Source organism: Hyperolius riggenbachi, chromosome 1 (genome assembly GCF_040937935.1).
Source record: "Hyperolius riggenbachi isolate aHypRig1 chromosome 1, aHypRig1.pri, whole genome shotgun sequence".
Lineage (NCBI taxonomy): Eukaryota > Metazoa > Chordata > Amphibia > Anura > Hyperoliidae > Hyperolius > Hyperolius riggenbachi.
Window position 1 is genome coordinate 76,370,481 of NC_090646.1, and position 21,462 is coordinate 76,391,942.

The 21,462-nt window shown below is 45.7% G+C and overlaps 1 protein-coding gene across 2 annotated transcripts in view; it reads left to right on the forward strand.

Annotated features, from left to right (window-relative positions):
- LOC137563167 (charged multivesicular body protein 3) overlaps positions 1 to 21,462 on the forward strand; it is a 76,588-nt gene that overhangs the window by 37,685 nt on the left and 17,441 nt on the right. Inside the window, exons 1-2 of one of the 2 annotated variants that reach the window (XM_068275289.1) lie at positions 2,752 to 2,868; positions 13,595 to 13,655. In XM_068275289.1, the coding sequence (XP_068131390.1) occupies positions 2,824 to 2,868; positions 13,595 to 13,655 (106 nt within the window). In that variant the 5' untranslated portion in view covers positions 2,752 to 2,823. Of the gene's footprint in view, positions 1 to 2,751; positions 2,869 to 13,594; positions 13,656 to 21,462 lie in introns of those variants that run through there. The other variant, XM_068275300.1, reaches the window with a different exon arrangement.

Genomic DNA, 21,462 nt, shown 5'->3' on the forward strand with positions numbered 1-21,462 from the left:
TCTAGTGGGGAGAAGTATTACTACTAGATGTGTATACAGCAGCCTTTCTCAACCTTTTTACCTTGGAGGAACCCTGTAAATAACTTTTGGATCTCAAGGAACCCCTGCATTTATTTTTCAGGAGGCATGGTCTTTAAGTAGGTTAGGCTGCTAATTTCACTATCTCCTTTTACACTGCCACTCATTATACTGTCTCCTGAGCCCCCAATTTAGTGCTTCTTGTTACAATACCACCTATTATAGTGTGCTCTGTTATACTTACCCCACGATGGGGGAAAATGCCAGGGAAACTCCTACAGAGTACTCAAGGAACCCTGGTTGAGAAAGCCTGGTATACAGTATGATTTGCATGCTTTGATACATCAGGGAATAGAAAAAAAAACATTTACTTAGGCCTAGTGCACGCCGAGCGGTTTTGGTAGCGTTTGTAGATCCGCTTGCGGATGAGGAAATGCTTGGGTAATGTATTTCAATGGGCTGGTGCACACCAGAGCTGTAGGCGTTTTGCAGAAACGCATATTCCCGGGCTGCAGCATATTTTGGAGGCGTTTCTGTATAGGAAAAACGCCTGATAAAACGCCAGATCAGAGCGGTTTTCCAGGAGGTTTTGTTACAGTAGCTGTTCAGTAACAGCTTTACTGTAACAATATATGTAATCTGCTACACAAAAAAGCTACACAAAACCACAGAACGCTTCATAATAAGAAAAAAAGCTTAAAAAACCGCTAGGGTTTTGCGGATCTGCTAGCGGTTTTGGGTGTGCACTAGGCCTTACTTGGGGCTTCCTCCAGCTCCTGGAAGCCTATGGGCTCGATTCACAAAGCGGTGCTAACCCGGTTAGAGACTTTAGGCATGATAACCATTGCACCATGCTGGTGAAAAGTCAGTTTAGGCGTGATAAGTTTAGGCATGCTAAGTTTAGATAAGTTTAGATCGCACGCAAAGTCCCGCACGCAAAGCAGCGCCATTAAACTCTATGCAAAGTGCACCAGACTTTGCTAGCGCAAAACTTTTGATCAGCTGTGCACTGTGGTGCTAACCCAGTTGGTGCCTAAACTTATCATGCCTAAACTGAGTTTAGGCATGATAAAGGGCCTTTCGCCAGCGTGCTAACTGTTAGCACTGCTTTGTGAATCAGGCCCTATGTGTCCCTGCAGCTGTGCTCTCCTCAGGTCTCCCGGGGTTCTCCCATAGCTTCCGTCAACCCAGCCAGGTTGATGCATGATGTTTCCTTTCAGCTAAATACTCACCACCTGACGGAGGAAGATGGATCCAGCCCCTGATGACGAGTATTCCACAATCTATCTTCCGGCCGGCGGGTATTTGCGACAGGGGCAAACAGGAAGTCAAGTAATTGTGGTACTGGGCGTGGAGTTGTCAGGGATCGAACAGATCCGATCCGCCGTGATGGTTGTTATCGCCATGTCGTAAATGTCATTTGCATGAACGCGCGCCATGTCGCAAGTTAGCGGAAATGCTTGCTCGTCGCTCAAAAGATCACCGGTTGACAAAAATCGCATTGTTGGGAACATAGTGGTTTAGAGTGGTGTTTTTCAACATTATTACTGCACGTACCCTTTTCTAAAAGGTGGTGTTTGCCCAGCGCCCCCTATTATGAATAATATCACCTCAAGTACACATGTATATCGCTTTATGCTTTTGGTGGAGCCCAGACACGGCATGAAAAAAAGATGTTAGGAGAGGTAATCCTGGGCCTGTCTCAGGGTAGCCCCCGGGAGGTATAGGAACACAGCAAAGCGGTGCTTATAACTGACCTTCCTGGGATCATCTGGATGCTTGCTGCCTGTCTCCTTCCAGTCCTCTGAGGATCTGGATCCCTCAGGTGCGTGAATGGCCAAGCAGCGCATGCGCAGAAGAGTGAGGCTTGGACAGATTACAGGGGGCCATAGCACAAGAACGGAGTGGCTGGAGAGGATGGTGACGGAGCCCACGCACCTCATGGGGCCGGAGAAAGCCCCAGATAAGTATAAATTTACACATTAACAACGTCTCGGGTTTCCTTTAAACACACCATACATTTTCTTTTGCTATGATGACCAAATGTGCTCCAGGTCTTCTGAGGTCCTAGAAATGCTCCAGTCCTTATCCTTTGTATGGGGTGGGGTTGGATCTCATAACGGTAAGCAGGGGCGTAACTATAGACCCTGCAAGGAATGCAGCCGCAGGGGAGCCCAGAAGCCACATGGGGCCCCGCCCTGATAGACTGACAACTAAGGGCAAGGAGAGGGAAAAAAGCTTTCTACTCTCTGCACAATTGTTCTTATGACTGCATCTGCTCAGCCACTGATAGTGAATCATCCAAAGTTTTGTAGACAGTCCCTATTCAGTGTGCAGTGGGAGGGGCCCCATCCAAAGTTTTACAGGGGGGGCCAGTGATTTCTAGTTACGCCCCTGACGGTAAGCTATAACCCCATGAAAAATAATGGCTGTAAATAGCAAACAGCTATTACAGATGACAGCTTGCAGCCAGACACATCTATTGCCACTCACAATTATCCGTGTTCCCCAAGCGAAATACAATGTAATAACACTTTACTTTTTAATTTTTTATGTTATGTACATTGCATGAATAAATATATAAGACACGTGTAAAGTTTCTTCCCCAGCAAAAGAATGCTCTTCATAGCCCCGCCCTTTTCTTGGCAACGCACCACGCTTATCGTGAGTCCTCGTGACGTCACACAAGGGCGGAAAGCGACAGGGTAGCTTGCAGTAAGGGCGGAAGTAGGAAGTTCAGATTCCAGAAGTGACGTTTAGGAGACTTGTGGGGCTTCTGTTGTGGTTGTTGTCGGCTGAATAGATATGGGGCTGTTCGGGAAGACGCAGGATAGGCCGCCTAAAGACCTGGTGAGTGAGGCAGAGGATAGGTAGACGTGTCTGTAGCCCAGTGCCATTACACTGTGTGTCAGCCTGTGTGTGTCATGTGAGGCAGTGTGTGGGATCAGGAGTACACTGTGTATATGCCAGTCATGATGCCCTTCACTGTATTCATAGTAAGGCTCTGAAGACTGTATTGATGTCTGTATTCAAGTTAAAATGATCTGTCAAGAAACAGGCCACTCTGGTACACAACTGACACCTGATAGATTCTGGTGTGTAAAGTGGACTTGAACTAATAACTCCTCTCTGCTCTAAAAGATACACATCATAATAACCTTTAAAGGGATACTGTAGGGGGGTCGGGGGAAAATGAGTTAAACTTACCTGGGGTTTCTAATGGTCCCCCACAGACATCCTGTGCCCGCGCAGCCGCTCACCGATGCTCCGGCCCTGCCTCTGGTTCACTTCTGGAATTTCCGACTTTAAAGTCTGAAAACCACTGCGCTTGCGTTGCCGTGTCCTCGCTTCCCCTGATGTCACCAGGAGCGCACGGCGCAGGCACAGACCATACTGGGCCTGCGCAGTACTCTCCTGGTTACATCAGTGGCAGTGAGGACACGGCAACGCAGACGCAGTGGTTTTCAGACTTTGAAATTCCAGAAGTGAACCAGAGGCAGGGCCGAAGCATTGGGGAGTGGCTGTGCGGGCACAGGATGTCTGTGGGGGACCATTAGAAGCCCTGGGTAACTTTAACTCATTTTCCCCTGACCCTTCTACAGTATCCCTTTAAACAAAAAAACAAAACATTTCTTTGTTACAGCTAATACAGATCCTAAAATAAATCCGAACAGTTTCTACTTCCTGACTCATGGGAGCAGGCATATTGTTTACAGCCTGTACTTTTAAATCTGCTTATCTGCCATAGGCAGTCATGTGACACGGGGGAGGTCAAATAACAATTAGTGATTAGACACAAATGAGGGGGAATTAGACAGGCTAAACTCTTTAAAAACTTACAGGGTGCATTTATGTTATATTTTCCTTGTGTCCTGTGCAAGAGTTCAGATCCACTTTAAAGCACTTACAGTGTACTGACACATTTTGGAGCTAATATGGTTGAGGTGAACAGTGTGAAAGCCCATTGGGAACAGTTCTCCAATCACAGCAATAGCTGCAACTTGAAATTATACCTGAGAGGAATACAATGCAGCATTTACAGTGGGTTGCAAAAGTATTCGGCCCCCTTGAAGTTTTCCACATTTTGTCACATTACTGCCACAAACATGCATCAATTTTATTGGAATTCCACGTGAAAGACCAATACAAAGTGGTGTACACATCAGAAGTGGAACGAAAATCATACATCATTCCAAACATTTTTTACAAATAAATAACTGCAAAGTGGGGTGTGCGTAATTATTCGGCCCCCTGAGTAAATACTTTGTAGAACCACCTTTTGCTGCAATTACAGCTGCCAGTCTTTTAGGGTATGTCTCTACCAGCTTTGCACATCTAGAGACTGAAATCCTTGCCCATTCTTCTTTGCAAAACAGCTCCAGCTCAGTCAGATTAGATGGACAGCGTTTGTGAACAGCAGTTTTCAGATCTTGCCACAGATTCTCGATTGGATTTAGATCTGGACTTTGACTGGGCCATTCTAACACATAGCTATGTTTTGTTTTAAACCATTCCATTTTTGCCCTGGCTTTATGTTTAAGGCTAGTACACACTAGCAATTTTGATTGGCCAATGATTGGTCAATTTTACCACCTCCATGTAGTATGAGGGCCAAACAGATTTTCAATTCTATGCAGATTATATAGGTAAATGGTCATACTACATGGAGGTGGTAAAATTGACCAATGATTGGCCTATCAAAATTGCTAGTGTGTACTAGGCTTTAGGGTCATTGTCCTGCTGGAAGGTGAACCTCCGCCCCAGTCTCAAGTCTTTTGCAGTCTCCAAGAGGTTTTCTTCCAAGTTTGCCCTGTATTTGGCTCCATCCATCTTCCCATAAACTCTGACCAGCTTCCCTGTCCCTGCTTAAGAGATGCACCCCCCGAGCATGATGCTGCCACCACCATATTTGACAGTGGGGATGGTGTGTTCAGAGTGATGTGCAGTGTTAGTTTTCCGCCACACATATCTTTTTGCATTTTGGCCAAAAAGTTACATTTTGCTCTCATCTGACCAGAGCACCTTCTTCCACATGGTTGCTGTGTCCCCCACATGGCTTGTGGCAAACTGCAAACGGGACTTCTTATGCTTTCTGTTATCAATGCCTTTCTTCTTGCCACTCTTCGATAAAGGCCAACTTTGTACAGTGCATGACTAATAGTTGTCCTATGGACAGAGTCTCCCACCTGAGCTGTAGATCTCTGCAGCTCGTCCAGAGTCACCATGGGCCTCTTGACTGCATTTCTGATCAGCGCTCTCCTTGTTCGGCCTGTGAGTTTAGGTGGATGGCCTTGTCTTGGTAGGTTTACAGTTGTGCCATACTCCTTCCATTTCTGAATGATCGCTTGAACAGTGTTCCTTGGGATGTTCAAGGCTTTGGAAATCTTTTTGTAGCCTAAGCCTGCTTTAAATTTCTCAATAACTTGATCCCTGACCTGTCTTGGACCTGTCTTGTGTGTTCTTTGGACTTCACGGTGTTGTTGCTCCCAATATTCTCTTAGACAACCTCTGAGGCCCTCACAGAGCAGCTGTATTTGTACTGACATTAGATTACACACAGGTGCACTCTATTTAGTCATTAGCACTCATCAGGCAATGTCTATTGGCAACTGACTGCACTCAGATCAAAGGGGGCTGAATAATTATGCACACACCACTTTGCAGTTATTGATTTGTAAAAAATGTTTGGAATCATGTATGACTTTCGTTCCACTTCTCATGTGTACACCACTTTGTGTTGGTCCTTCATGCGGAATTTCAATAAAATTGATGCATGTTTGTGGCAGTAATATGACAAAATGTGGAAAACTTCAAGGGGGCCGAATACTTTTGCAACCCACTGTATACTTACATGGGGCTTCCTCCAGCTCCTTTTAGGCTGTGGGCTCCTTCGCCATCTCCCTGGTCCTCTCCAATCCTCCAGTGACCCCCCCCCGGTACACGTACACCCCTGTTGCAGTCCTATGGTCCAGGCGCATTCGGCTGTTTCTTGAATGTGTCCCTTTTTCTTAATTTCTTAATTCAGTGCTAGTCTAGATTAGGGGACCAGCAGGAAACCTGATAGGGAAATGTTCTCCAATTGCAGCATCCTCTACAGCACTAAGTGTTGTGATTGGCTGACCAGTGTGGGCGTAGCTTACTACAACCTATTGGAAACCTAGCAGTAGGAAACGGTGCTGTTCACCCAATCACGTTAGCAGAATTTCCCTATGAGGTTTTCTGCTGGGTCAACCAAAACTAGACTAGCTCCCAAAAGCCCTTCTATTTGGGTCCCTATAAATGTGACATAACATTTCTTCTGCAGGATTTCAGCAGCCTTTCCTCCCTCCCTAACTACTAATTGTAGTGTTTTTTTGTTGTTACTAATTTTATGTTCGCTCTAAGGAATAAGCACAGAGTAGATGACTGACCGAGGCAGCTGTTAAAGACTGTCTTGCCCCTGAGAATCTAGCCTGTGTATCGTTGTCCCGCAGCATTTCATAAAGATCCAGCACTGCAGATCTTTAGCGACAGAGACCGCTGACTGAATAGTTTCTCACACTGCCTGCCAGAAACTGCTCCATCTTCTGACAAGCTGCCATCTCTTCTTCCTTCTCCATACAAACAGATGTGTCTGTACACCACTCGTGATCTGCAGTATTCCCCAAATTAACCTAATAAAACAATTGATATTTTATAAATGTCTAATTGTCTATGCCTAACCTAAGGCTGCGTTTTTGCACCCAATAAGCCACAAATCAGGATCAAGCTTGATCCTTTGGGGCAGTGATCTGCAAACTTGGCTCTCCAGCTGTTAAAGAGACTCCGTAACAAAAATTGCATCCTGTTTTTTATCATCCTACTAGTTCCAAAAGCTATTCTAATGTGTTCTGGCTTACTGCAGCACTTTCTACTATAACAGTCTCTGTAATAAATCAATGTATCTTTCCCCTGTCAGACTTGTCGGCCTGTGTCTGGAAGGCTGCCAAGTTCCTCAGTGTTGTGGTTCTGATATGAACTCCCCCTTCCAGGCCCCTCTATGCACACTGCCTGTGTATTGTTTAGATTAGGGCAGCTTCTCTCTTCTCTCTTATCTTTTACAAGCTGGATAAATCGTCCTCTGAGCTGGCTGGGCTTTCACATAGGCCTAGTGCACACCAAAAACCGCTAGCAGATCCGCAAAATGCTAGCAGATTTAGAAACGCTTTTTCTTATTTTTCTGTAGCGTTTCAGCTAGCGTTTTGCGGTTTTGTGTAGCGGTTTTGGTGTAGTAGATTTCATGTATTGTTACAGTAAAGCTGTTACTGAACAGCTACTGTAACAAAAAACGCCTGGCAAACCGCTCTGAAGTGCCGTTTTTCAGAGCGGTTTGCGGTTTTCCTATACTTAACATTGAGGCAGAAACGCATCCGCAATCCAAAATCTGCAGCAGCCCGGGAGTATGCGTTTCTGCAAAACGCCTCCCGCTCTGGTGTGCACCAGCCCATTGAAATACATTACCCTAGCGGATCCGCACCCGCAAGCAGATCGCAAACTGCAGCGGAAACGCTCCGGTGTGCACTAGGCCATACTGAAGAATTACAGACAAAGGCAAAGCTGTTTGCAGGAAGAAACGAGCAGCCTGAAACTTCAGTGCATGAGAGATGCAGGGGGAAAGAAACACACAAATGATCTCTTGAGATTCAAAAGGAATGCTGTATACAGCCTGCTTGTGTATGGATGTATTTTCTATGTGTGGACATACTGTACATCAACCTACTTCCTGTTTTGGTGGCCATTTTGTTTGTTTATAAACAAACTTTTTAAAACTGTTTTTAACCACTTTTAATGCGGCGGCGAGCAGCGAAATTGTGACAGAGGGTAATAGGAGATGTCCCCTAACGCACTGGTATGTTTACTTTTGTGTGATTTTTAACAATACAGATTCTCTTTAAGGAATTACAAGTCCCACAATGCATTTGCCTTTATGAATCATGACTGTGGCTGTCAGACTCCCGCAATGCATTGTGGGACTTGTAGTTCTTTAACAGCTGGAGAGCCAAGTTTGCAGATCACTGCCCCAAAGGATCAAGCTTGATCCTGATTTGTGGCTTATTGGGTGCAAAAACGCAGCCTTAGGTTAGGCATAGACAATTAGACATTTATAAAATATCAATTGTTTGATTAGGTTAATATATAACTAGGGCATTGTTAATCGATTTTTGATTGGGAATTTTTCCTTTCTTGGTGTGAGCACCAATCAGCTGCCACACAGCCTCTGTTAGGAAGTTAAGCAGACTGTATAAACGGGACAGCGCATCAGTCAGAATGAATATGGCACTGTTCTGGCATAGTGTGAACCCAGCCTAACGCTTTAAAGGAAAACTGAAGTGAGAAGACTATGGAGGCTGCCATGTTTATTTCCTTTTAAACAATACCAGTTGCCTGGCAGCCCTGCTGGTCTTTTTGGCTGCAGAAGTGTCTGAATAATACCAGACACAAGCATGTAGTTAATCTTGTCATCTGACAATAATGTCAGAAACACCTGATCTGCTGCATGCTTGTTCCAGGTCTATGGCTAAAAGTATTAGAGGCAGAGGGGAGCATATCTCTCTCTTCAGTTGTCCTTTAAGGGGCCAAAGACATGCTGTGCGAAAGTGGTTAAAGTATACCGAGCACTCGGGTGCTCCTATGAGCAGCAAGCGTATTAAACAAACCTCCCCCTAAAGCTTCGTACCCATGTTGCGTATTTTTGTGTGATTTTTTTTTTTTTTCAAATAACAAGAAATCCCTTCAGCGATCTTGCACGCGGTAAACTGAATGACCTTTTGCAACACAGGGCGACGATTACGACTATCATGACAGATCGGATCTTTAAGATCCCAGACCACTTCCACACAAAGTACCCCGTTCGGGCCTGTCGTGTGTTCCTGCAGGTAGGAAGATGGATCAGGGAACCCTCTTAGTCAGGTGGCATTGCTGTGAGGTTCCCCAATCCATCTTCAGGTGAGTATTCAGCTTAAAGAGGAACTCCAGCCTAAACAAAAATACTGTCATTAAGTTACATTAGTTATGTTAATTAAAATAGATAGGTAATATAATCTCTTACCCACACTGTTTTAAAAGAACAGGCAAATGTTTGATTTCATGATGGCAGCCATCTTTTTGGTTGAAAGGAGGTGACAGGGAGCTGCAGTTCCAACTGTCCTGTGTGCTGATCACCCCTCCTAGTTGCTAGGCAACGTGAACAACAACATAGGACATCATGCTCTGCACAGCATCAGGGAAAAAAAGCCCAGGCTTTTTTTCTTTGATGGGTAGAGCTTAGCTAAAAATGCAGCTAAAAATGATGCTTTGGTAAGAAAAACAGTTGTAATGCTGTGAAACTGTTAAAGAAACACCAAACCTTTTCAGTTCTGCTGAGTAGATTTTTAGTCCGGAGGTTCACTTTAAGGCAGGTTTGCAAACTGTATAGGCTTCTATGGTGCAGCAAGCATTTACTTCCCTACGAGGGCTGCTCTGTAGCCCCCTCTCCATATGGAAACCCCTTCTCTGTCCTGTGCCGCAGGTTGAAATTCTCTTGATGATCTAGCATGTCCCCGGCCACCACGATGCATGCCAGGAGATGTAGTCCACCGATGTGGTTACATCTCCCGGCATGTATTGCGGTAGCTGGGGCATGCTATATAATTTTCAACCTGCAATTTTGTGGTACAGAGCAAGAGAAGATATAGGTGGGGGGGGGGGGGGGGAACAGAGCGGAACCCGTAGGTAAGGAAAGTCTTACAGTTGAAAGCTTACAGTTGAAAAATCTCCCTTAGGAGGGGGTTTGCTTGACAAGCTTTCAACATTTAGTTTCCTTAACCAGTATCGTGTAAAATGTGTAGTATATATTAACATATACAAATAAGTACATTTTCTCCTAGATTAAAATGAGGCATAAATTACTTTTCTACTTGGTTGCTGTCACTTACAGTAGGTAATAGAAATCTGACAGTACCAACAGGTTTTAGACCAGCTTATTTCCTCATGGGAGGTTCTCAAGATTTACTTATTTTCAAAATCACTTAGTAAATGGCATTTGCTCCATCCAACTGCCCAAAAAACTGTGCAGGGAGGCTGGCTAGCATATTTGTGTAAATCCTTTTCAGGGAATGTCTTTATAAAGAATAAAGGCCATGCTGAGAATGCCCCATGAGGAAATGAGCTGATCCAAAACCTGTTGGTTCTGTCAGATTTCTATTACCTACTGTAAGTGACGGCAACATAGGAGAAAAGTTATTTGTCTCATTTTACTCTGGGAAAAAATGTGCTTCTTATTTGTGTGTGTTTAAATGTACTTTAAATTTTACACTTTTTCGCGATAGTGGTCCTTTTAAAAATCTACACCCATTTATGTCCCCCTAAGCCCTATATGGCAGACTCCATAATCCCCTGTCTTCAGTTGTCCTAAATGTTTAGTATACAGTGTGGGAATTGGGGACATCAGTGGGTACTCGCAGATCCAGAGCCTAGGGTGATGGTGTCCCTGCACTGTATGCGTTGTACTTTATATGTAAGTGTATGCTGCTTTGTCCACTTATTCATGGGGAGGGCAGAAAGAAAACATCATTGGCTAAATTAATCTATATCAGGGGGGGGCATCAGTATTTTCCCATGGAGCAGCCCCATGATTTGTAGCCAAGCCCTAATACCACAGCTTGATGTATTTTGTATATCATACATGACACTGTAGCTGTGTGATTGTGGCATATTTTCTGTATTGTACAGTATGGCTCTGTATACTACTTATGCTTATCTTACACTCTATATATAATGACTCTAAGTTTGGAACATGACATTATGCAGTAATCGTCACATGGTGTGCAATGTAAGCTCATTTGGGCCGAGCTTTCTCGCCTTAGGTGTCATCACTACTGTGTTATGTGGTTACATATTTTCCACCTTCATGTATAATGCATCGCTGACATGTTTGTTGTTTATCTCTAACCCATCGGCCCATATGCAATCAACTTTATTTTTTTCTGCCTTTTCTCCTAGGAGATAATATTTTGGCTTATTCTTAAAATAACTTTTCAGCACTTTCTAATTGAAAAAGTACCAAAAGTTGGTGAAAAAGTACTATCAAAATTATTTTGAGTATTTTCTCACTTGCTGGTGGTTTAAAGAGCAGTTTATTGACAATTTTGAAAACATCACCTAGGTCCTAGGAGGAAACTCAGGAGAAAAAGTTAGAGGAACTTCAGCCTAAACAAACATACTGTCATTAAGTTACATTAGTTATGTTAATTAAAATATAGGTAATATAATCTCTTACCCACACTGTTTTAAAAGAACAGGCAAATGTTTGTCATTTCATGAGGGCAGCCATCTTTTTGGTTGAAAGGAGGTGACAGGGAGCATGAGACACAGTTCCAACTGTCCTGTGTCCTGATCACCTCTCCCAGTTGCTAGGCAACGTGAATAAAAAACATACGAAATCCCATCATGCTCTGCACAGCATCAGGGGAAAAAAAGCCTGGGCTTTTTTTCTTTGATGGGTGGAGCTTAGCTAAAAATACAGCTAAAAATGATGCTTTGGTAAGAAAAACAAAGTTCTGATGCTGTGACACTGTTAAAGAAACACCAAGGGCTTGATTCACAAAGCGGTGCTAACTGTTAGCACCAGGGCTGTGGAGTCGGTCCAAAAATCCACAGACTCCGACTCCTCAGTTTAGGATTCCACCGACTCCGACTCCTCAACTCCGACTCCTCTAATATGCATATTACAATTTTGTTGATTAAAAGTATGTAACATGAAATTCGTCTCTTAACTGCCAACGCTTAGGAATTTTACAAGACAACTGAAGTGAGAAGGATATGTAGACTACTATATTTATTCCCTTTAGACTAAAACTAGTCCTTGGTAAGAGTACTTGTAAAAGGTACAAACCGGAACAAAGAACATCTATCAGGCCCTAGGCAATGTAAGTGTGGGAACATGTAAGAATGATGTGCAGGTACTCTGCAGGGGAATGAGGAGATTGTAAACAGACAACACCTCTGTGTTCAATGTGCACAGCATTCTCAGTGGATTCCCTGCAGCTCTGTGGGGAGTGCATATGTAGAGTATAGTACTACTGTGTAACAAAGTAAACCTGAGACAGATGAAATTAGTTTTATACATACCTGGGGCTTCCTCCAGCCGCCTTCAGGATAATCAGTCCCTCGTTGTCCTCCACCACCTGGATCTTCTGCTATGAGTCCAGGTACTTGAGCCAGTCGGGCGTAGTGCGCATGCACACACTCCGCCGCCAGGAGCATACTACACCTGTGCAGCACTATTGCGCAGGTGCAGAATGTTCCTGGCTGTGGGAGCGGCATGCAACCGGACAGCGCTGACTGGCTGAATTACCAGGACTCATAGCAGAAGATCCGGGTGGTGGAGGACAGCGAGGGACTGATTAGCCTGAAGGGGGCTGGAGGAAGCCCCAGGTATGTATAAAACTTTACTTTTCATCCGTCTCAGTTACCCTTTAATTTGTAGTCACCAAACCAAATTTTAACAACATATCAAATTATTTGATTTCATCAGCAAAGGGAGTGCATACATTTGCATAAATCAGCATCAATGCAGAATTATTTCCATCTAGTTGACCATCTCTATTAGTGACACGGCTACACATCAGGCTTTATTCTTACAGCATAGATGTTATTTAGTATATATAAGAGATTCCTGTGTACACATCATATATACAGTCACAATCAGATATGTACAGTATATCTGACCTTAAAAATACGGGGACTGCTTTATTGAAGCAGCACAAGTAACTAATTTTGAGTTTATTTCATTTTTGTGGACTAAGCACAGCTATTACTGTATATATACTGCATATATACATTATTTTTAATGACTATTATCTGAGAAATAGAACATTTTATCATATTTTCTATTTTACTTACAGTTACAAATTCATTAGAAGTCGGAGTCGGTGCATTTTTTCCCGACTCTGACTCCAGGCACCCAAAATTGCCCGACTCCATGACTCCGACTCCACAGCCCTAGTTAGCACGCCTGTGAAAACCCCCTTAGCACGTCTAAACGAGCTTTTCGCGTGCAAAACTTTATGCACGCAAAACTTTATGCGCGCAAAACTTTATGCGCACAAAAATTTATGCGCGCACTGCACAGAGCGCAGGGCGCTCCGCGCGAAGTGCCCATTAAAGCCTATGGGACTTAGCGCGCATAGGACTTTGGAAGTTAGCACGCGATCTGATTGAGAAATCCGGTGCTAACCTACATAGCACCCTGGTTAGCACGTCTAAAGACTTTAGACGTGCTAAGTAGGTTAGCACCGCTTTGTGAATCAAGCCCCTAGCCTTTTCAGTGCTGCTGAGTAGATTTTTAGTCCGGAGGTTCACTTTAATTGCATATGGGCCTTTTAGCTGTCCATGTTGTACATTTTAGTATTATACAGCGTGTCAGCGCTATATAAATCCTATAAATCCAAAATAATAATAATAATGGGGTATCTGTATAATGACGCTGTCTGTCTGTAACTTAGGTACATGGTAGGAACATATGTAACTTTGTATCTACATTGCGAACCTGTACAAACTGTTTTGTTTTTTCACCTAGGTCAATGAGTGGTCACTTAAGATTCGGAAAGAAATGCGAGTGATTGACAGACAAATTAGAGGTAAGACTAAAGCTCTGTGCATAGAATAAACCCGGCTGAGGTGGCCGAAAATGACCTCCTCTACCGAGAATCTAGTATGTATAGCGGTTCCTGGTGCCTCGGCCAGCGATTAGCCTGGCGGATTGATTTGTAAGAGCGCTGGCTGAGAACATTGTTCTCCTCCTTCCTATGCAGCTGCATGTCTATTCAGGGTCTATGGCTAAAAGTATTAGAGGCAGAGGATCAGCAGGACAGCCAGGCAACTGGTATTGCTTTAAAGTGAACCAGAGACGAAGCACCCTCACGTATTTTACCATATAAATCAGTGGGAACATTAGAGAAAACACCTACCCTGCTCTCTGTTTCATTCTTTACAGCTCAGCTTGTTATCAGCCCTGATAAAATCCCGACTGAGCATTCAGTCTGGCTTTGCTCAGGAATCTTGACAGCTGAGTCAATATAGCAGAGCCAGAAGGGGGCGGGCTTGGGCTTGAAAAGACATCAGAGAAGACAGACTCCACTATAATGATTCCTGAGCAAATTATTCAACTTGTAATTTCTAGATCCATCTTGGGAGGAGAAATTATCAGTTCTCATTACAAAGGGGCACCCCCTACATGACCCACACCGGTACATACCCTTTGGATGCGGAACACGGTCCAGCCATGTACCCCCTTCTATTCGTGGTAGTTCAGATTTCACCAAAGCATCCCTCAGGTTCTTGGCATGACGTGCCGTCACCAAAGGCCTAGGACCCACAATTTTTTTAAAATTTTTGGGTCCAATTGTAAAATGTCCCAACACCCACGAAGAATCAGATTCAATTTTTCCCAGTGCGCATTGTACTGTGTCACTATCCTACAGTACCCAGTTCCCTCCCAACCATCAGCGGGGGAACGAGCACGGGGCAAAGCAAGGTTTCCCGATCGGTGTGTAGCGCCTTATTATAACTACGTCGCAACAAACGATTTGAGTACCCACGTTCCCGGAAACGCCTAAACATTTCTTCCGCTTCTCGCTTAAATTGTTCCACATCCGCGCGATTTCGTCGGATCCTTAAAAACTGTCCCGTGGGGATGCCAGCAATCACTGACTCCGGATGGTGGCTTCCCGCATGTAGGATAGTGTTACCAGCAGTGGGTTTTCGAAAAGTGCTTGTCACCAGCCTATTACCACTCTTCACAATTTCCAGATCCAGGAAAGTAATTCTTTCTGGATCCACTGTGAATGTTAGACGAATATTACGCCTGTTGTTATTTAGGACTGTGACAAACTCTGCAAACTCTGCTGCTGTACCCCTCCACACGACAAGCACATCATCGATATAACTGATGAGGGTCAACCAATGCGAAACAGTCTGTATGCATGTTGGGTTATTGTGGCTCTGTACAATTAACCAGCTGACACATCATTGCATTCTGTCAGTTCTGGAGGTATGTTTGGCTTTCAAGGACATCAATGGGATGATTAGCAAATTCAGCAGTGATGCATTGTGGGACACCTCAGAGCTCAAATTTCTGCAATTTTCTGTTTTACTTTAGCATAGCCATGAGACTTCAGGAAGTTAGCAGTTCATTGAAATTGTTCTGGATGACTGTATTTCTCATGTTTTGTTAATATTTTGTAATGTTCTGATAATCCAGAACTCTATTACCAACTGTATGAACCGTATTGAGCAGGTGCCTAGGCACCCCAACTTCGTTCTAGCCCAGGCATGGGCAAACTCGGCCCTCCAGCTGTTACGGAACTACTAGTCCGACAATGAATTGCAGGAGCAAAAGTTTTTTTAACACTTGCGCTCAACAATACAGTATTGGCCCTTTTAAATGTACCCTCGGTGCAGCTCTCTTGTGCTGGATGGGGCCAGTCACTGGTAAAAACAGAAGGGTAAGGGGAGACAGAGAGCGCTCCGATGGTGCATTACCACAAATAAATGTTTTAAGCACACAACAATATTTGCACTTACAATATATAAAATAATACTGCGCCTTGCATAGCCCGTCAGTTGGTCGCCTCAGTACGTTCCAGCCTGGCCAGGGCTGGAGGTGTGGATGGAATCACACAGGAGCGTCCTTCTGCGGGGAGCGGTGCGCAGTGACTGCTGTCTGACGTCACTACCGGTTTCGGCGTAAGTCCACGCCTTCCTCAGGTCAAGGGGGGCGTGGACTTACGCCGAAACCGGTAGTGACGTCAGACAGCAGTCACTGCGCACCGCTCCCCGCAGAAGGACGCTCCTGTGTGATTCCATCCACACCTCCAGCCCGGGCTATGCAAGGCGCAGTATTAGTTTATATATTGTAAGTGCAAATATTGTTGTGTGCTTAAAACATTTATTTGTGGTAATGCACCATCGGAGCGCTCTCTGTCTCCCCTTACCAATGAATTGCAGGAGTCTGACAGCCACAGTCATGACTCATAAAGGCAAATGCATTGTGGGAGTTGTAGTTCCGTAACAGCTGGAGGGCCAAGTTTGCCCATGCCTGCTCTAGCCCAATGTTGAAAAATCAAAGAAATCATGTTAAGGCTCATACACACATCAGACTATAGTCTTTGGAAAATGAAAGATCACAGACCAATCTTATCACCCTTCATGTAGTATGAGAGCCATACCTTCACAGTCTTTTCTATGGAGCTGAACTCCCCATCAGAAAAAAATCTTTGCAAGATGCTGCACACACAGATGCTGTACAGACACAAAAGATCAGTATCTGCAAAAGATCTTTTCCTGCCAAAAATCCATTCCTGCAAATTGCATTCATGGTCTATGAGATCTGCAGATCATCATACACACCTTGTTTAACCCCCTTGGCGGTATGAAAAATACCGCCAGGGGGCAGCGCAGCAGTTTTAAAATTTTTTTTTTTTTTTAAATCATGTAGCGAGCCCAGGGCTCGCTACATGATAGCCGCTGCTCAGCGGCATCCCCCCGCCCGCTTCGATCGCCTTCGGCGATCTCCGATCAGGAAATCCCGTTCAAAGAACGGGATTTCCTGGAGGGCTTCCCCCGTCGCCATGGCGTCAGGGACGTCATTGGGACTCCGGATCCAACCCTCGGCGCTGCCTAGCACTGATTGGCCAGGCTGCGCACGGGGTCCGGCGGGGGGGGGGGGGGGCGCGCCGCACCGGATAGCGGCGATCGGGCGCGCGGCGGCGGCGATCGGGGTGCTGGCGCAGCTAGCAAAGTGCTAGCTGCGTCCAGCAAAAAAAAAATTATTTAAATCGGCCCAGCAGGGCCTGAGCGGCACCCTCCGGCGGCTTACCCCGTGTCACACACGGGGTTACCGCTAAGGAGGTTAACTGACATCCATCTGCAGATCAAGCAATCATCTGCAGATCTGAAAATCCATCCTGGTGGATCTGATCTGCAGATGAATGTCAGTTAAATCATGTGTGTATGATGATCTGCAGATCTCACAGACTATCATTGCAATTTGCAGGAACGGATCTTTGGCAGGAACAGATCTTTTGCAGATACTGATCTTTTGTGTCTGTACAGCATCTTTGTGTGCAGCATCTTGCAAAGATTTTTTTTCTGATGGGGAGTTCAGCTCCATAGAAAAGACTGTGTAGAGTATGGCTCTCATACTACATGAAGGGTGGTAAGATTGGTCTGTGATCTTTCAGTTTCAAAAGACTATGGTCTGATGTGTGTATGTGGCCTAAGACTCAGGCTCTCATTAAGGCCATTTGGGTGAACACAATTGAACCTCCTAATCCATCTTGCCTCAAGCTGCAAAAGTATCCTTTTTGTTTTCTGTCACGACCCCTAGGTAGGAAGGGGACACTGTCTATGACAAACCAGCACAGCTGCGATGATTTAAGATGCAAAATACGACGAGAGACCGAGGTCTCATACTCCTTTTTTCCTAAGGCAAAATTAGTGATATTTAATGATATTTCTTTTGTGCTCCTGTATAATTCTATTCTTTACTTCGGGGGAGTCCACTCATGGCTTTTTCCAGTTCTTCACAATTCCCATAGTGGGTGCTTGAAATATTTAATCCACCAACCTGTAACCTTCTTTAATAATACGCTGCTTTTGAAAGTAGAACATGTTCAATATGAATATTGAAACAAATGGAATTCAAAAAAGATACTAAGTGTAAGGCTTTCCAGAATGCTAATCTGTATTGCTTCCCTATAAGGTATGACTGTTTGTGAGCACGTGACTTAGAGTCTGAAGCCATAAAAATATCTCCTTTTTACTGACCAGTTTTATTAACCACCCTGGCGCTCTATTAAGATCGCCAGGGCGGCTGCGGGAGGGTTTTTTTTAAATAAAAAAAAAACTATTTCATGCAGCCAACTGAAAGTTGGCTGCATGAAAGCCCACTAGATGGCGCTCCGGAGGCGTTCTTCCGATCGCAATGAGCAGCCTTCCGTGTTTGGCTTCTCCTGTCGCCATGGCGACGAGCGGAGTGACGTCCTGACGTCAGCCGCCTCCGATCCAGCCCTTAGCGCTGGCCGGAACTATTTGTTCCGGCTGCGCAGGGCTCAGGCGGCTGGGGGGACCCTCTTTCGCCGCGGATCGCCGCAGAGCGGCGGCGATCGGGCAGCACACGCGGCTGGCAAAGTGCCGGCTGCGTGTGCTGCTCTTTATTTGAGCAAAATCGGCCCAGCAGGGCCTGAGCGGCAGCCATCGGCGGTGATGGACGAGCTGAGCTCGTCCATACCGCTAAGATGGTTAAGCAATCAGATCATAGCTGAAACCCTGCATCCCCGCGGCAGAACGTGATATTTATACCCACAAAAGCCTGGGACAAAATTCCACGACTTTCCTGGTCGAGGATTTTGCTGCCCGGGGGAGGCAGAGCTTTGCACTGTAGCTCTGCCTCTGCTTGCATCAATCTCCGCCTCTCCCCACCCCTCTCAGTGAAAGAAGACCGGGAGAGGCGGAGATTGACGCAAACAGAGGCAGAGCTACTGCGCAAAGCTCTGCCTCTACTCCTGAAGGAGCCCCGAATTCTCCCCTGGGATTTCGGGGGATTAAGACCTTGTTCTGCCGCAGGAATGGGGCGTTTCAGCTATGATCTTATTGCTTAAAATAACTGGCCAGTAAAAAAGAGGTATGTTTGGGGGGACTTCAGACTCCCTTGAACATTGCTAATGTTGTGCCTGTGTGGGGTATGTTCTCCAGTGTTTTCCTCTGCTCTCCAGCTTTACTCAGTCCCTGTGTGTCCTGGTTTCTGACATGCCTCATAAATGGAATCATTAGTCATCCTGATATGAGAAGTCTTGTGATTAAGTAGTGACCTCACCTTGTGCCTTTTGTTTGCACACCGTTTTATAACTCGCCTCTGCGCAGAAGGACTGGTTTCTCTGCTGTCGAGGTGATGATGGGAATTTGACACTCCCAGGCCAACAGTCTGACTCTATAACGCAGACGCTCCTAAGTGTAGGTTTTATGAGAGTCGTTCGGAAAAATGGTTGTTCTGGTGGCCATCGACTAATGTATGGCCACCTTTAGACTGCCCCGGACGTCTGTAGGCATTTCTGCGTTTCCACATCCATACACCACAGAGGTTTAAAGGCACTTTAGTACCAAAATACTTCCATCTGCCTTGTACGTTTTTATAGGCATTTTTGTTTCCCTATATTCCTGCGCCACAGACATCTAATAGCATTTAACAGGAACCTGAAGTGAGAGGTATATGGAGGCTGCCATATTTATTTCCTTTTAAACAATTATAGTTGCCTGGCAGCCCTGCTGATCCTCTGCCTCTAATACTTTTAGCCATAAACCCTGAACAAGCAAATGCAGATCAGCTGTTCTAATTATTGTCAGATAATGCATGCTTGAGTCTGGTGTTATTCAGACACTACTGCAGCCAAATATATCAGCAGGGCTGCCAGGCAACTGGTGCTGTTCAACAGGAAATAAATATGCCAGCCTCCATATACCTCTCACTTATTTTGTCCTTTAAAGGATATCTTCCCCCTCCCAAGGTATGTACCTCTTAGGGGCACTTTTTTTCCATCAAGTACACTTAACCACCCTAGCGTTCTATTTTTGCGGCCATGCGTCCGAAGGAGGGAAATTTTTGTGTTAAATTTGTTTTTTATAGTGTAGCTAGCACTAGGCTTTCTACACATGTGCCCCAAGTCCCCGGCACCGCTCTGATCCCCCCGATATTAACCTAGCCGCGATCCCGCGAGAACTGCAACTTCCCTGAACAGCATCTGTCGTCGCTATGGCGACGATCAGACATGACGTCTGATGTCATCGACGTCATGATGTAATGCGCGGTCCCGATCCTCCCCATAGCGACGCCTGGAGGCTATTGGAGAGGCTGCACCATCGTGGGTTCTGGGGGAGGTATGTATAAGGGCGGCGATCGGAGGGTATCGGGGGGGGGGGGGATCAGAGGGTGCCGGCGGCGATCGGGGGGGGGATCAGAGGGTGCCGGCGGCGATCGGTGGGGGGGGGGTCCGAGGGTGCTGTCGGCGGTCGGGGGGGGGGGGGGGGAAGGGGGATCAGAGGGTGCCGGCGGCGATCGGTGGGGGGATCAGAGGGTGCCGGCGGCGATCGAGGGGGGGGGGGGGATCAGAGGGTGCCGGCGGTGATCGGGGGGGATCAGAGGGTGCCGGCGGCGATCGAGGGGGGGGGATCAGAGGGTGCCGGCGGCGATCGAGGGGGGGGGATCAGAGGGTGCCGGCGGCGATCGGGGGGGATCAGAGGGTGCCGGCGGCGATCGGGGGGGGGGGGGGGGGGGAATCAGAGGGTGCCGGCGGTGATCGGGGGGGGATCAGAGGGTGCCGGCGGCGATGGGGGGGATCAGAGGGTGCCGGCGGAGTGCTAGCTACATGATCTCACACGATTTTTATAAAAAAAAAAAAAAACACCTTGGGCCATGCGATCCCCTGTGGCGGTATGGGCGAGCTGAGCTCATCCATACCGCTCAGGTGGTTAAAAGGAACCTGAGGTGAGAGGAATATGGAGGCTGCCATATTTTTTTTCCTTTTACAATACCAGTTGCCTGGCTGTCCTCCTGATCCTGTTTCTCTAATACTTTTAGCCATAGACCCTAAACAAGCATGCAGATCAGGTACTCTGACTCAGGTTTTACTGGATTAACCATATGCTTGTTCCAGGGTTTTGACTCGGGCACTATTTATGCCAGAAGATCATCAGAGAGGCCAGGCAACTGGCATTGTTTACAATAAATATGGCAGCCGCCATATCCCTCTCACCTCGGGTTCCCTTTAAAGTTGTGGTGCATTCCATATTAGAGCGGTAGCTTTTTACAGGGCATAAGGCTACTATTAGACCAGGCCACCATAATGGGTAGGAAGGCATGATGCCGGCACTTCTGGTTACACTCATGCATTATAGTCCTAGTGGCTAAGTCAGTGGTCACATACGTGCATAAAAAAGAGGTGCGGGGAAATTTGAGTGCCCAATTTCAATTAGTAGAACACCTGTAAATTAACAGATATTCTATGTTTTGAAAGTGGAAAATACAGTAGTAAAATATCGGTAAATACAGATATTTTACTACAAATAAACCTAACCCTAGTCTCACATTTATTTATTGTATTTATAAAGCACTAACTTATTATGCAGCGCTGTACATTAGTTAAGGTTACAGACAATATTTAGGGGTGACATACAGCAATATGACAATACAGGAATACAAGAAAACCGGATCACACAGCACAGTATGAGTACAAGGTAATGCTTAGTCAGTCACTGGATGGGAGCATGGAGATTAGGCAAGTTAGGTTCACTCAGATGCATAGCATGGGTGCACAGTAATGGAGGTGCATGATCAGATAGGACACAAAAGGAGGAGGACCCTGCCCAAAGGCTTGCAATCTAGATGGTGAG